The following is a 16,372-nucleotide window of genomic DNA, read 5'->3' on the forward strand; positions in this document are numbered from 1 at the left end:
AATATCAATCCTTTAGATTGTGGCTAAAACATTGCTCAGAGGTATATTAATAGCTTAAACTTCTCATATACCACATAAAGATAAATAAAACATAATTGTGTTCCCAACTGCACTGTTTTGGTAATAAACAATACAGTGAACCTAAGCAAAATGTCAGAAAAGAATACACAGAAAATAAATATTAATACATTAAAAACCAGATTTATATTGGAATCAACCAATAAATTAAAGGTAATTTTTAAGGAAAATATGGCAGTTGGAATATTAGCTACCTAAAGAAATCACAATTTCACAACACTTTAATTGGATATTTAAAAAATCATTACAGGCATAGATGTAATTTTAAAACAATTATATATTTATTTTCAAAAAGGAACTGGAAATACAAAATAAATTTAATCAATTTCGAGGAAAATATGATTACCAAAACTCACTCCATGGTTCTGCAGACCGTACACGAATCAGTGCCAGGATCTGCTTCTGATGAGAGCCTCAGGAGGCTTACAATCATGGCAGAAGGCAAAGGGGGAGCAATATTCTCTTTGCTTTTTCATTATTTCATTTTTTACTTGGGAGAAATTTTCAAAGGTAGAAATATTCAGCAATATACAAAATTTACAAGAGAAATATATGCACTGAAATAATTGCAGGTATTAAAATACATGGAATATAAACTCACAGTTCAGGTTTGAGATCATTACAAGATGAAGGAAAGTAGTGTGTTCATAATTTCTGAGAAATACATACCACTAGGTGATGGTGAATTGCAAAAAATAGCCATAGCTTCTGCTGCTACGGCCATTTCCAGATCCTACTTCATTTAATGAGAATCATAAGCATCATTAGAAGCAAATAATATCGCTTTGATCTGCAGTGAAGTGTTCTTTAGAATGTGAGATTGGGGAAGTATTCTGAACTGATTGAATTCAGAAATGAATAGATAAACAGGAATTAAGGGGATTGTGGAGGAATGTGAAACAGAATGAAGTATGTTTCCTAAGGAAAAAAATGAGTATTTAGTATTTAGCCAGAAAAGAATAGAGCAGACCTCACTTAGACAGCGGCTTCCAAAAGACCTGTACACTTGTTAGGATGCTCCATCTTACTGCTGCATCTTATTCTATGGGAAATGCTGCCTGCTGAAGACTCTCTTATCAATTATTTTTTAAATAAAAATGAAAATAAGATACACATGTACTTCAAAAAGTCAATTCTAGATTCACATTATCATTTAAATGAACCTCCTTTAAACTTGTTGAATTCACTGTTTTGGCTTGAGACAAAGTGACAGGCAGGTTGTGAGGGATTAATACATCCTGCAGATGCTTAAAACAGTTTCTTGATTGACTCTGTAATTAACCATTCTATGGGAAGGATCAAAACACAGGATAAATCATAACTTACCTAGAAACTGTTATCATCAAATCAAATCATCTTTCCATTCTTCCATCTGTCCAAGTAATTCTGAACACCTTCTGGAACACTTACTATGGGCCAGAATTTGTCAGTAAGAAATGATCTGTCTCCTTAGGGGGAGCTCATAGACATGTTGGGAGTGACAGACAAGGTAGCGAAATGTCAATCATAAAGTGTCCATAAGCATTATGACAGATGCTTGTACAAAGTGATATGAGGACATAAAGGTCTGATACAACTGGGAGGAGGGAGGAAGGGGGAAGAAGTCCATGAGACGGTGTTGCCTGGGTTGTACTTAACAGCAGAACCAAAAGCAAGCACACATCGGTCCAGCCAGGCGGCAAGCAAACATGTGAAAAATGGTTATCCAAGTAGTTAAACTTGGACAGGACTTTGTGGGAGTAGGGCAGAATCAAGATGTGAGACTAGGAAAATAGAAGACGGATTGCCTCTACAGTCTGTACTTTTGTGAAAGGGTAAAAGTAATTTAAAGAGTTTAAGCAGAATTGTAACTCATCAGGGGACTCTCACACAGACTCCCTTCTCGCCTTTCTTTCATCTCTCAATTCCTTACTTCTAGTTTCCTTTTCTCTTTTTTAAATTCTATCACTGTCACTTCCCTTATTTTTCCTCTTTTTAAAATCACCTCCAGCCTTAACCAAGTTTATCAGTCAGCCAATTTTATATTTATATTATGTTTATGCAACTAAGATATATTGAATACTATGGATGCATTGCTGATAATTTGTGCTATACTAATAGTTTTGGTTTTTCATCAGAAAAAAATTGTTTACCTACTATTATGCTTCATTTTTTAAATATTTGTGTGGTATTTCTTCATTTAATGGGCTGTGTGTCTTGAATTTCCACTTGTATTTTGAAAAATCTATACTTTCTCACTAACAAATGTTAATTCTTTGTAAAAGGCATCTAAACTGCAAAAGTAAGGCTTTTAAGAAGTTAAAGCCACCTAAAATCACATTTTGCTAGATTGATCTTCAAAGTTGGGCATTTTTGTTCTTTGAGATGTTTTCATGTATGGACAATACTGAATCATACTATTTTTTCTGCTCGGCAAGATTTGTTTTTTATTTTAGGTGTCTGTTATGTAAGCTATGGCATTTCCTTTCAGTTACAAGACCTCCTCAATGCTCAGTGAATTTAACCCTTTGTTCAGGGATAGGGATCTCAGAGATCTCTGTTGTTGCCTGGATTTGAACATTTTAAATTCTAATAAATATTAATTTCTACTTCCCCCAATCATGTTTAAGAGTTTCTACTATAGGGACTCTTTCAAACACACTGGGATTAATCTGTGTCTCTTTTTCTTTTTTTCATTTTTGTCTTTGCCAATCAGTTAACAAAAATCAGTAAAAACAAAACAAATCTGTTATTTTAAAATTGCATTTTCTTAAGGATTACTGAGGTTTAATATCTTTAAATGAGTTTAGTCGTCACTTATATTTTTACAATTATGAGTTACTTGTTTTTATGCTTTTCTTTTTCTATTTAATTGAAACTTTCCAATTTGTAGTTAGCACACTAACATATAATCATCTATATTTCTACTGATGAAAATATTGTTTCTTTTTCTCTCATTAAATTGGATCAACTAATATCAATTGACATTAAACTAAGAAATTCAGATTTCTAGAAAATAAAGAAAAGAAGGAAAGAAAAAAATCACTAATTTTTATATTACTCAGAGAAAATAATTAGTAATTTCATTTTACTGTATTATCTCTGAGTCTTTAAAACAGTACTTGTTTTTTTTTAAAGAAAAGACTCTTTTTACAGTAGTTTTTGGTTTATAGCAAAATGGAGAGGAAGGTGCATATATACCCCATGTATCTCACATGTGCGTAGCCTCCCCCATTAACATCCCCTACTAAAGTGGTGTTTCTTACAATTGATGAATCTACATTAACACATTATTATCACCCAAAGTCCATAGTTTACATTAGTGTTCACCTTGGTACATTCTATGGGTTTGGAAAAATGTGTTATGATAGGTATCTACCATTGTAGTATCAAAAACTCTTAGATTTGATACATGAATTTAGTAAATCTTAGTTAAGTACTATGTTGAGTACTTAAGTCAAAATGTTCTATTTCTGGTTTGATTGCTTGTGCTTTTGAGGTCTTTGTCATAAATGCTTTGACTATACCATGTCCAGAAGAGTTTTCCCTGGAGTTTATTCTAGTATTTTAATAGTTTCAGACCTTACATTTAAGTCTTTAATCCATCTTGAGTTGATTTTTGTGTATAGTGAGATATAGGGATGCAGTTTTCATTTTTCTGCATCTGGCAGTCCAATTTTCCCAGCACCATTTAGTCATGAGAGTGTCCTTTCCCCAGGGTATGTATTGGTTGACTGTGTGAAATGTCAGCTGACTGTAGATATGTGATTTTATTTCTGGGTTCTCTATTCTGTTCCATTGGTCTATATGTCTATTTTTATACTAGTATCATACTGTTCTAGTTACTATAGCCTGGTAGTATAATTTGAGGTCAAGTAATGTAATGCCTCCAGCTTTGTTCTTTTTGCTCAGATTGCTTTGGCTATTTCAGCTCTTTTTTTGGTTCCATATGAATTTTAGGATTGTTTTTTCTAATTATGTGAAAATGACATTGGTATTTTGATAGGAATTGTATTGGACTTGTAGATTGTTTTGGACAATATGGTTATTTTTTATGATATTGATTCTTTCAATCCATGAGCATAGGATTTTTTTCATTTATTTTTATTGTCTACAGTTTCTTTCATCAGTGTTTTCCTTGTAGAGATCTTTCACCTCATTGGTTAACTATATTTCTAGGTATTTTATTAAATATTTCTTGTAGGTATTGTAAATGAAATTGCCTTCTCGATTTGGTTCTTGCCTTAATTGTTATTGGTGTAAAAATGCTGATGATCTTTGTACATTGATACTGTATCCTGAAGTTTTACCGAATTCGTTTGTCGAATGTAAGGGTTTTTTGTTTGTTTGTTTTTGAGAAGTCTTCCATTGTGTGGAATATCTTTGGAAAAAGATATTTACCCCTTTACCTTCAGTGTATAAATGTCTTTACTACTAAGGTGAGTTTGTGATAAATAGTGTTTAGTTGGATTGTTTTTTAAAATCTGTTCTGCCAATGTATATATTTTAAGTGGAGCATTTAATTCATTTACATTCAAGGTGAATATTGGTATGTGAAATTATCCTCTTGAGGATATGACTATGATGTATGTTGACTAGGATTGTTGGGATTTGCTTCTGGCCGTGTTCAGCGGTGAAATCTCTATATGATTTCCTTGGTTATAAATAGCTTTAGTGTGGTGCCTTTCTTAAATGCTGGTTGTAGTAGTGGTGTTTTGGGCTGCTGTGTGGGCTCACCACCTCCTTGGTAGCTGGGGTGGTGCCTTTCTTAAATGCTGGTTGTAGTAGTGGTGTTTTGGGCTGCTGTGTGGGCTCACCACCTCCTTGGTAGCTGGGGTGGTGCCTTTCTTAAATGCTGGTTGTAGTAGTGGTGTTTTGGGCTGCTGTGTGGGCTCACCACCTCCTTGGCAGCTGGGGTGGCATAGGTGATGGTGGTAGCAGAGGTTGTAAGAAGCATGTCTCTTACCCAAGTGTGGTATACTTGTGTCAACAGATGTTTACGATGGGTTGTGCAGATTGACTTCCAGTCCAGTAGGTGGTGATTGCAGGTAAACGCAGAGGGGAAGGAGAGAGACCACTTAAGAATCTAACAAAGGACCACATCAAATAGGTCTTTGAGTGAGAAAAATCTAAGTATATCACCCCATGTGCAAATAATGCAGAAAAAAATTTCTGATCCTTTAAGTTTCAAAAATTTAAATCTTTTGTATAAATTATTTAACTAAAATAAATGTAGGAAATAACTGTTAAATGTAAAGGTATACCAAATTTAAAATAAACTCATGTTTATGACAAAATAGGAAATCCAAAAATAGTCAATAAGTATATGAAGAACATTAAAATTCATCTGTAATCAAAGAAATGTAAATAAAAAATAGAATTGCTATTATGTTTGTAAAAAACTATAAAAACTTAAAATAAAAGAATAATATGTCATAGGTGTTGTGGGAAGTCAGGGACCCCGGACGGAGGGACTGGCTGAAGCCATGGCAGAAGAACATAAATTGTGATGATTTCATGGACATTTATTAGTTCCCCAAAATTAGTACTTTTATAATTTGTTATGCCTGTCTTTACTGCAGTCTCTGAACATAAATTGTGAAGATTTCATGGACATTTATCACTTCCCCAATCAATACCCTTGTGATTTCCTATGCCTGTCTTTACTTTAATCTCTTAATCCCGTCATCTTCGAAAGCTGAGGAGGCTGTATGTCACCTCAGGACCCTGCGATGATTGCGTTAACTGCACAAATTGTTTGTAGAGCATGTGTGTTTGAACAGTATGAAATCTGGGCACCTTGAAAAAAGAACAGGATAACAGCAATGTTCAGGGAACAAGAGAGATAACCTTAAACTCTGACTGCCAGTGAGCCGGGTGGAACAGAGCCATATTTCTCTTCTTCCAAAAGCAAATGGGAGAAATATTGCTGAATTCTTTTTCTCAGCAAGGAACATCCCTGAGAAAGAGAATGGGTCCCTGAGGGTAGGCCTCTGAAATGGCCGCTTTGGGGGTGGCTGTCTTTTACGGTCGCAGCGGTGGGATGAAATAAGCCCCAGTCTCCCGTAGCACTCCCAGGCTTATTAGGACAAGGAAATTCCCGCCTAATAAATTTTGGTCAGACCAGTTGTCTGCTCTCAAACCCTGTTTCCTGATAAGACGTTATCAATGACAATGCCTGCCTGAAACTTTATTAGCAATTTTAATTTTGCCCTGGTCCTGTGATCTCGCCCTGCCTCCATTTGCCTTGTGATATTCTATTACCTTGTGAAGTACATGATCTCTGTGACACACACCCTATTCATACACTCCCTCCCGTTTTGAAAATTGCTAATAAAAACTTGCTGGTTTTACGGCTCGGGGGGCATCACGGAACCTACTGACATGTGATGTCTTCCCTGGACACCCAGCTTTAAATTTTCTCTCTTTTGTACTCTGTCCCTTTATTTCTCAGACCGGCCGACACTTAGGGAAAATAGAAAAGAACCTACGTGACTATCAGGGGCAGTTTCCCCCGATACATAGGTGAGCCTTTAAGAAAATAGACACCATCATACTTTGCAATTTATAGGATAAATTATAAATCTTCTACAGATCATAAGTTCAAAACATATATCAAATTCTTAAAAATTGCCATATGATTAAAATCCAATTACAAAATTTTTTTCTTCAGGTAATAACAGATTAGCTAAAATATTTAGCTATTGGGCAAATATTTTACAATTATTTATTTTAAAAATAAAATCCCCAAAAACAGAGAATTAAATTATTCATTACACATCCAGCTGGCAAAGGGATTCAGCCTTATATATAGAAAAATAATACTATGGAAAAGTTTATCTTTTAATTTAAAAGATAAAAGGTAGGACTTGTAGATTCAAGAAGTGCAGTGAACAAGAGAGATGACTACAGTGAAAACGATATCATAGGCATATTGTAGTCACTTTGCTGAAACTGAAGGCAAAAAGAACATGTTTATGGTAGCGAGAAAAAGGAACTTAATATCTTCAAAGGAACAGCAATAAAACTGATGACTATTCAACAGAAAACATGAAAGCCAGAAGCATTGGAATAACATTTTATTATTATTACTTTTACTTTTATTTTAGGTTCAGGGGTACACGTGCAGGTTTGTTACATAAGTAAATTGCCCATCATGGGGATTTTGCGTACAGATTAATTTGTCACTGAGGTGATATGCATACTACTTGATAGGTAGTTTTTTGATCCTCTCCTTCCTTTCACCCTCCACCTTGGAGTAAACCCAGGGGTTTGTTGTTCCCTTCTTTGTGTCCATGTGCACTCAATGTTTAGCTCTCACTCATAAATGAGAACATGCAATATTTGTTTTTCTGTTCCTGAGTAGTTTTGCTTAGGATAATGGCCTCGAGCTTTATCCAGTCACTGCAAAGGACATGATCTCATTCCCTTTAATGGCTGAGTAGGATTCCATGGTGTGTATGTACCACATTTTCTTTATCCAGTTCAAGTTTTGAGAAAAACTGACACATTAGAATTCCAGACTTAATGAAAATATCTTTCAAATATGAAGAAAAAATAAAGACACTTTCGACCGGGCACGGTGGCTCACGCCTGTAATCCCAGCACTTTGGGAGGCCGAGGCAGGTGGATCATGAGGTCAGGAGATCGAGACCATTCTGGCTAACACGGTGAAACCCCATCTCTACTAAAAATACAAAAAAATTAGCCGGGCATGGTGGCACACACCTGTAATCCCAGCTACTCGGGAGGCTGAGGCAGGAGAATGGTGTGAACCCAGGAGGCGGAGTTTACAGTGAGCTGAGATCACGCCACTGCACTCCAGCCTGGGCGACAGAGCGAGACTCCATCTCAAAAAAAAAAAAAAAAAGACACTTTCAGATAAACAGTAACTGAGAAGAAATCTAGGAAGTGTTGCTAGGGTGGAAAAAACTTTCCCAGATTGCGGTAAATATTGAATGAAAATCATCAAAATGGAGAAATATACAATATTCACTATTTAAACCACAACCAAAATAGCAACAACAAACAACAATACAATCTGGCATTATACTGCACACATAACTTTAAAAGGTTATTACAGTTTTTACTTTTTTTACTGTGAGTATGTGATAATGAGGACTGCCACAATATCTAGTACAGGATGCCACTGTCTTGCTTTGTGCTAAATTTCACCTGTAGTTTTATTCACCATTGCTTTTCCACAAAAATGAAAACATTCCTCTTTTATCCAACTACATATCTCTGTCAGGCCAGATGGCCTTTATATAATTCTAACAAAAGCACATGTTACAACAGACGCAATGCAGAGTAGATGAGAGAACTCAACTGCTTCTATTCAGCCATATGCTAAAGGAATTTGCAAATAGGTAAAACCATTCCATTCTTCTTTATTACATTTTTGAAAATATTGTTACTTTTCCTAAAATATGATATTTACAGTAACTAATAATGCCTTATTTTTGTTATTTTTAAGCATTAGTACATAATCATTTAATTTTTTAAGATTTCTAAACTGGTAAATGTTAATAGATATAACCTTCTTAAACAGAAGGTCTTTGGGGTCCCTAGTCATTTTTAGAATATAACACAATGTCCCTTATTTTATCTGGTATAGATAATGAACCTCCAACACATTTATTAAAAGAAAGAGAAGTAATACCCTAAGATTGTTAGTGCACTCATCTCTCTTTTTATTGTGTATCTCCTAAAGACAATTACACAGTTTTGCAAATGGCCAAGGCATGAAGTTGAAGGAATAACATTCTCTCTATATTATGACTGATTCAGTCTTATTCCGAGTGTGATGGGGAATGTTTCCCAATTACCTTTACAGTGTCTCTTCAGGTAAGTTAGGTAGAGTGATTATTAATTGAATGACTAATTTATCCATTTGTAAAAATAAAGATAGCAATACTCAATTCACTGGCTTATTGAAAAAAATTAAGAGAAGACTTACGTGACATACTTTGCTCAAGGAAATGCTTAGCATAATAGAAAATTTCAGCATATGGTAGTGGGTGTTGGAAGTAGTAGCACCAAGAGTAATAAATGTCATTAATTAACTTCAAGTCATCCTTGAGCACAGTCAAAATCATAGTCCTAAAGACTGGCCAAATTTCCCAGACAGGAAATAATTTAGCATTCAATAATCAATAAATGATTGTGGAATTGAGTAGAATTGACACAAATCTTTCATTTGGAGACATAGACGACCATCTGTGAACTGGGTAATGTTTCCCAGTTCAAAGTAACAGGTCAGATGTGACTAATTTAGGGACATTACTATAAACATGCTAGGGTGAGACACTAAATACTCACTGCAATCTAATACTAACATAGTAGTCTCTTTATGGCATTTTTAGTATCTTTGTTTCTTAGGGTGTAAATGGCTGGATTTAGGAGAGGTGTGATGACTGCATAAAATACAGCAAGAAACTTGTCCACCCAGGGGATACTGACTGGCCACAAATAGATGAAGATGCAAGGCCCAAAGAATAACACTACCACTGTGATGTGGGCAGCGCAGGTAGAGAGAGCCTTGGATGCTCCACCCTTAGAGTGAAGGCAGACAGTAAACAGAATATGAGAGTAAGAGCTCAGCAACAGAATGAAGCAGATGGTTGCCAGTACCCCACTGTCAGCATTTATCAACATTTCTAGAATATAGGTGTCTATGCAGGCTAGCTTGATTACCAATGGAATATCACAGAAAAAGCTGTCCAATTCCCTGGGTCCACAGAAGGGCAGCTTTGCAATCATAATTAGTTGGCTTGTTGAATGCACAAAGCCAATAATCCATGATATCATCACTAACCCAATGCACATATATCTGTTCATGATGCTGGAGTAATGGAGTGGCTTGCAGATGGCCACATAACGGTCATAGGCCATTGACACAAGCAGTACCATCTCGCCCCCTCCAAAGAAGTGTCCAAAGAAAATTTGACACATACAGCCTCCGAAGGAGATGGTCTTATTTTCTTTGAGAAAGTCCGTGATCATTTTAGGGGCAGTGACTGAGGAAAGACAGAAGTCAATGAATGAGAGATTGGCTAACAGGAAGTACATAGGGGAATGGAGATGGAGGTTAGTGATAATTATAACCACAATGAAGATGTTGCCTAAAATGGTGATCAAATAAAGTGAAGAAAATATCACTAGGAGTAAGTCCTGGAGCTCCCATGAATCACAAAGCCCAAGAATGATGAATTCAGACGCCACAGACTGATTTACTTCTTCCATTTAGTCCAGTTTGTTCTAAAGTCATCTGAAAAAAAAAAAAAAAAAGGCACAGCATCACATTTTCTGAATAAACAGTATGTGAATTTAGAGGATTTTTTTTTTAGAACTGATTCACTTTATTATACTAGTCCTGATTATTTGTATACAGTGCAGCAAGAATAATTATTTGTTTTTACATAGGCTTTTAAACTGGTTTTGATGGAACTTTGTTCCATAGAAGGAATCTCAGATAAAATTTTTAAAGCCAAGCCCAGCCATGGATTTGTACCATCAAATACCTGTGAGTTGGGTGAATTCCTCTCTGAGGTTCCAAGATAAACTTGGGGCTCCTGGGCCTGTCAGAAAGTGACATTCTTTCTAAATTAACTGAGACCTGTCTCAGATTTTTGGGGTTCACAACTTTAGAGCTTTCATTTAATCTCACCTAAACTTGATAAGTTTTATTTTTAAAGCCTTCTTCACTGTTTCCAGTAATAACTTGTATGAACGCAAAAGTATCTGAGAACAGATCTCATTCAATTTAGAAAGTTTATTTTGCCGAGGTTAAGGACGCACTCATGACACACCCTCAGAAGGTCCTTATGACATGTGCCCAGTTAAGAGGATTTCTTAAACATCGCTGATGGAACCAAATACTAGTATAATCGTTTTGGGAAAACAGTTCAACCTTATCCTGGAAAACTTAACATTCACACATTCTATGGCCCAGTGATTTCACTTCCATTTACAACCCAAGATAAACTCTTGCATATGCATACAAAGAGAAATTTATAATAATGCCCATTGACAAAACAATGGGATATTATTCTGAACCATAACAAATGAAGCACAACTACATAAAATCATATAGAAAAATCTTAGTAAAATATTATAATGTAGGAAAAGTCCAAAATGGATCAATTCAGCATAGGTTTTATGAGGTGAAAAGCAATAAAACGCAACAGTGTGCTTTGCAAGAACTTGTATAAGTGAAAATATACGTATGAAATAAAAAAGAGGAAATGTAAGATGTTCTCAGTAACCTCAGGTGAGGGGAAGCAAAGGAGTTATGAAGATGAGCACATAAGCATATGAGTGCTTTATGAATCGTTCAGTTCTTGTATTGCATCATGTTTTCATAGGTGTAATTTCACTAATGGATAAACACATACATAATGGGCGTGAAAGAGCTTATGATGTGAATCAAGGATTATGGTCCATTCAATACTGTGAACCTGAGGTAAAATAATATTCTTTTCTTTTCTTCTTCTTCTTCTTTTTTTTTTTGACACAGAGTCCTGCTCTGTTGCCCAGGCTGGAGTGCAATGGCATGATCTTGGCTCATTGCAACCTCCGCCTCCTGGGTTCAAGTGATTCTCCTGCCTCAACCTCCTGAGTAGCTAGGATTTCCTGGCCTCAGCTGATTCACCCATCTTGGCCTCCCAACGTGCTTGGAAAACAGGCATGAGCCACCGTGCCTGGCCAATAATATTATTTTTGAAAAGCACATATTATTATGTAGGGACTATATGGTAGAAAAATAGTGCCTAAATATACGTTTGAAATACTGGAAAATATTAGGACATTGTTTGAAGGTCAATAATTGTTTCATTAATGAATAAATAAAGAGATCCTACTACTAGTCTTGACAAAATGACAAAACGTTTTTCATCAATGAAAATAGCTAATTAAATATAAGGGCAGATAAACCAGTCAAGGAGAAGGTGGTTAACCATCTGTGAAAGAATAACTATTCTAGGCATAAGGAAAAATAATGGGCATTAGGAAGAAATGTTCTCTGATCATGAAACTCGAAGCTTGTGTAGCCTGTAAAAAATTACTCAAAACCTGAGGCATACCACAGCCATTGTGACTCCTAAGGTCTAATCTTCAATATAGAACTCTAAAATGTGTTCAAAAGCCATGTTGCCAGACACGATCTATGACCCTAGAATACACTGTCTTGCATTAAATTTCTAGTTCAAAAGAAGATGATTTTTGAGAAGCTAAAGTCTGGAAATCTCTGCAGGGACTAAAATGAAGCAAAGTCTGTGGTGAAGACTGGGAGAGGGATGTGCATCAAGTTGCTTTAAAAACAGATTTTAGTGTGACAAAGGAGAAGGCCCCTGGGACCCAAGACTCTGGCTACGCACTTTGAGATTAGATAATTCCCTCCGTTTTCCAACGTCACCACAGGAAGCTATTTCCAATCAGTCTCATCTATCTTAGATGAAGAAGCTATGTTTTTTGAAATACATAGTTTCCCCTAATCATCACTGGCAGAAGATTTCCTTTCACAATGCCAGGGTAAATGGCATATACAAACTAAATAGATTCCTTACCAACAAGTTGTAGAAATTTTGTCTCTAACCTACTCATTTTTGCTATTAATTCCTTTAAAAATACAATTCTGTGAAACTGGAAAATAGATTTACATTCTTTCTATTTCTTGCTTTCCCTCTCCTCTCTTGTATTTTCTGTCTCCTAGTTTTCCTTCTTACTCTCCTTCTTTTTCTTTTTTTAGATATCTGGATCTCAAAGCCTTGCTATAATGAATCACTTATTTCCAATACCCATGATAATTTTCTGATGATTGGTGTTACACAGCCCTCTGTTAAGGTTGGGAGCCAGCTAGATTGTTGCTAGATAGTTTAGATAGTATATATAAATATATATATATATGGAGAGAGCTTTATAAATACATAAAACATATATAAAGTTATATATGTATAAAATTATATATATACACACATTGAGAGGGAGAGTATATATATGCGTGTGTATATATAAATATACACACACACATATTGAGAGAGAGTATATACGTGTATCTTTGAGAGAGAGGACAGTGCACTCAGGGCTGTGCAAAACACTTATTTCATAATCATAATAACAATTATACTCATTTTTACAGCTGAAAAAAAAGTCAACAAAAGGAAAATGTCCATAGATAATAGAGAATGTAGTAGAGTTAGTGTCTAGAAAGAATGATTATAGTTTAGTTTGGTTGGAAAGGAATATGATTTCTATGAATCATGATGAAATAATAAAACTCTTACCAGGACGACGTGTCCTATGAAAAGGTAACTGACATAAGAAATATAAGTGGAAAATAGCTGCATGAAAAATATTCCATGTATCCATAATAATTCTGTTATGATTACTTTTGGAACTTACAGCTTCAAGTTGTTTGAGTCTGGGCTTATCCCCACTGTTGTATATAATTGAAGTTGTTGTTTACATTCAACAGTATTATTGGATACCAGGGATAAAAATAAGAACAGAATTAGAAAGTACCAGATTTAGAAGGGGATTATTTTTTCTACTCTAGTCAACAAGAATTTATTGAATATTTTCTTATTGTGTGCATTAATCTCTACTGGTCATGTCAGATAAAAAAGAAATAGACTGTTGGTACTATACACAAAGAGTAAAAGCCTATGCCTGCTTTTTTACCTTATTACTTATTTTAAAAGTTGTTAGTATTATTTTAGTTAAATTACAAAAGATAAAGTATTACTAATAAAATAAATTATAATTTAATATCAATACTGACAATACAAGTATAATTAATTTTCAGACATACCCTAGGGAGAAGTTACTCTCTAAATTGCAAGAGTATATATTTATAAAATGGAATGACTTAAAGCAGACCTCACCAAAGAGAAGAAAATATAGGGAAAAAAAAGAAGCACAGAAAGAAAATGAAACCATTTCCATTTATTTTGGAGCTGCTGCTTTTAGGGTCATGTGAAAAACTAAAACCCTCTCTGTGTTGCCCTGTCTCTCTGAATACCTGCTGTGTGCCTGAAACTTTCACTCACATTGTCTAAATTAATCTTCACAACAACCCCATGAAATGGGTCTTATTCTGAGTCTGACTCTCCAGGTAACTTGTTAGAAGTTTCAGAGCTCAGAATTAGCATGATTGGGAGGCACACCCAATGTTCTCTGACATTTGTCCTTCTCCTCATGTGGTATTATCCTGCATCTCTATTCAGTTCCCAGAACATAATTTTATTTCCATGGCACCATTGACAGTTATAGCTTTTAACAGATTTCCTTCCATATTTTCTACCAAGTTTCTCCTTATCTCAATAAATTATTAACAATTTTTTCCCTGTTTGAAAATTTCCGCTAATGACAGTCACATATCTGTACCTAGAACAGTCCCTTAATCCAGGAAAACTATGGACTCTGATTATTACGGATATGTAAGAAGAGGCCTTCCTCAACCAGGGCATCTATCAAGGTGTGAGACTGTCTAGCAGTCATTCCCTTTGATGCTGTAGGGAGTACAGAAGTCCCAAGATGTAGCTGGGAGAAAACCCTTGATATTTCTGGAAGCTATGCAGCACTTTCAAACTATCCCAGTTAGTTAGTAGGTGTGGAAAAATGGTGTTAAAACATTGTGAAATTCTCTTAAATGTGATAGAGGAAGTAAGGGATAGGTTAGAATACAGACCATATCTTACTGGACAGACATCATTATCTCACCACATTTTTCTCCCATGGATAAAGCATTGCCCATATTTTAACTGACGTCTGAAATAAAACCCTATTGCAGCAAAACAATGCATTTTCTGCAGTGACCAGTGTTTGTGGGAGAGTGTGAGGCATATATTCACTGCAGAGTAGCCTCTGGGGTGGAAGGCTTTCAAACTACCTATACCATATTCCTTTGGGATCTCATAGTTTTCCAGTTTCTCTGAATTGAGAATATCACTTAATAGAGAACCTTTTGTTAAAGACAAAGAGCCCTAGCGAATACAATTCTAAAGGTTCTAATGATAGAAGTTAAGCCGTTTTAAAACATTTCTTTGTTTAATTTTTTAAAAGAGAAACATTATTTCAGAGCAGAGCTTCCATTTCTAACCCCAGCAGAAGCCAGATGACTTGTGTTGGTAGGAGTGGGTGACAGGCAGCGGGAGATGAGCTGGGCACTGATGCAGCAGCCATGCCTATGACAGAGCAGCCAGCCCTGAACCACTGCTTTTGTATGAAGCATACACAATGAAGAGTAGAGAAGCACGTTAAGGTCTCAAAACTTTCTGTGCTTATGTGAGCAATGTTCTAGGTTTAACATATTATGTAAAAAATAAAATAACTAATATTCTTATAAATAACATCAATAGCAGAAGCTTATCTTTTGTTTTCATTTATAAGGTATTATGCAAATTCAGGTTTACTGTTCAAAGTTCCAACACTTTAAAGCTTGAGAAAGATATATAATAATCTGCCTCTGTCTCCTTTTTTTAATTACTTTTTTTTTTGCCAAAAATAAGTCTTGTACATATTTTTAGGGATTTTGTTCTAGTTTCCTTTTCATGTAATTACATAATAACATGTGCATATGTTAACATGTATATTTTGATGAGTTCTGTTTTTTGATATACGGTACACACGTTTCTTGACTTAAAATGGGGTTACATCTCAATAAACCCATGATAAGTTGAAAATATTAAAAATTGAAATGCATTCAACACATCATAGCTTAGCCTAGCCTGCCTTAAACATGCTTAATACACTAACATTAGCCTACAGTTGGATGAAATCATATACAGCCTGTTTTACAATAAAATATTGACTATCTTATGTAGTTTCTTGAATGCAGAACTGAACGTGAAAAACAGAATGATTGTATGGGTACCTAAAGCATAGTTTCTCAGAATATGTATGGCTTTTGCACTATTGCAAAGTTGAAAAATTATAAGTAGAACCATTATAAATTGGGGATCATCCGTATATGAAAGGTATTTTAATATTTAATGTATTAAAATCAATTTATGCTTAAATATCTTTCATTTAATGGAGTGGTTGCTTTTAGAGAAATGAGGAATTAAGATAACATTATTTAAAAGATACCTCCTTTTTGTTCAAAAGAAAAAACACGTTTTTAAAGTGTTGTCTTTGCACTTTAGGAATGAGCGCTTGGGCTTTGGGAAGAGAATGTGGCAAGGGTGGGACTATTGGGCTTGACATTAATCAGGTAAGTAGTGATGAGTCCTCTGGTCAATTAAGCTGAAGATCAGGTAAAGCAAGGCCTCAGGTCTTGAGACATAACCTAGAAAATATTTTACATAAAAATATT

At 35.2% G+C, this 16,372-nt stretch overlaps 1 protein-coding gene across 11 annotated transcripts in view; it reads right to left on the reverse strand.

Moving 5' to 3' along the window:
* Positions 1-7,121: 7,121 nt before the first annotated feature.
* The window catches only part of LOC129397663 (olfactory receptor 4K3-like), a 29,411-nt gene continuing 20,160 nt past the window's right edge, over positions 7,122-16,372 (reverse strand). For all 11 annotated transcript variants that reach the window (XM_063604058.1, XM_055112110.2, XM_055112115.2 and 8 more), the window contains one exon: positions 7,122-10,327. In XM_063604058.1, coding sequence (XP_063460128.1) covers positions 9,391-10,302 — 912 coding nt within the window. In that variant the 5' untranslated portion in view covers positions 10,303-10,327 and the 3' untranslated portion in view covers positions 7,122-9,390. The remainder of the gene's footprint in view (positions 10,328-16,372) is intronic.

Source organism: Pan paniscus, chromosome 3 (genome assembly GCF_029289425.2).
Source record: "Pan paniscus chromosome 3, NHGRI_mPanPan1-v2.0_pri, whole genome shotgun sequence".
In the NCBI taxonomy this organism is placed as follows: Eukaryota; Metazoa; Chordata; class Mammalia; order Primates; family Hominidae; genus Pan; species Pan paniscus.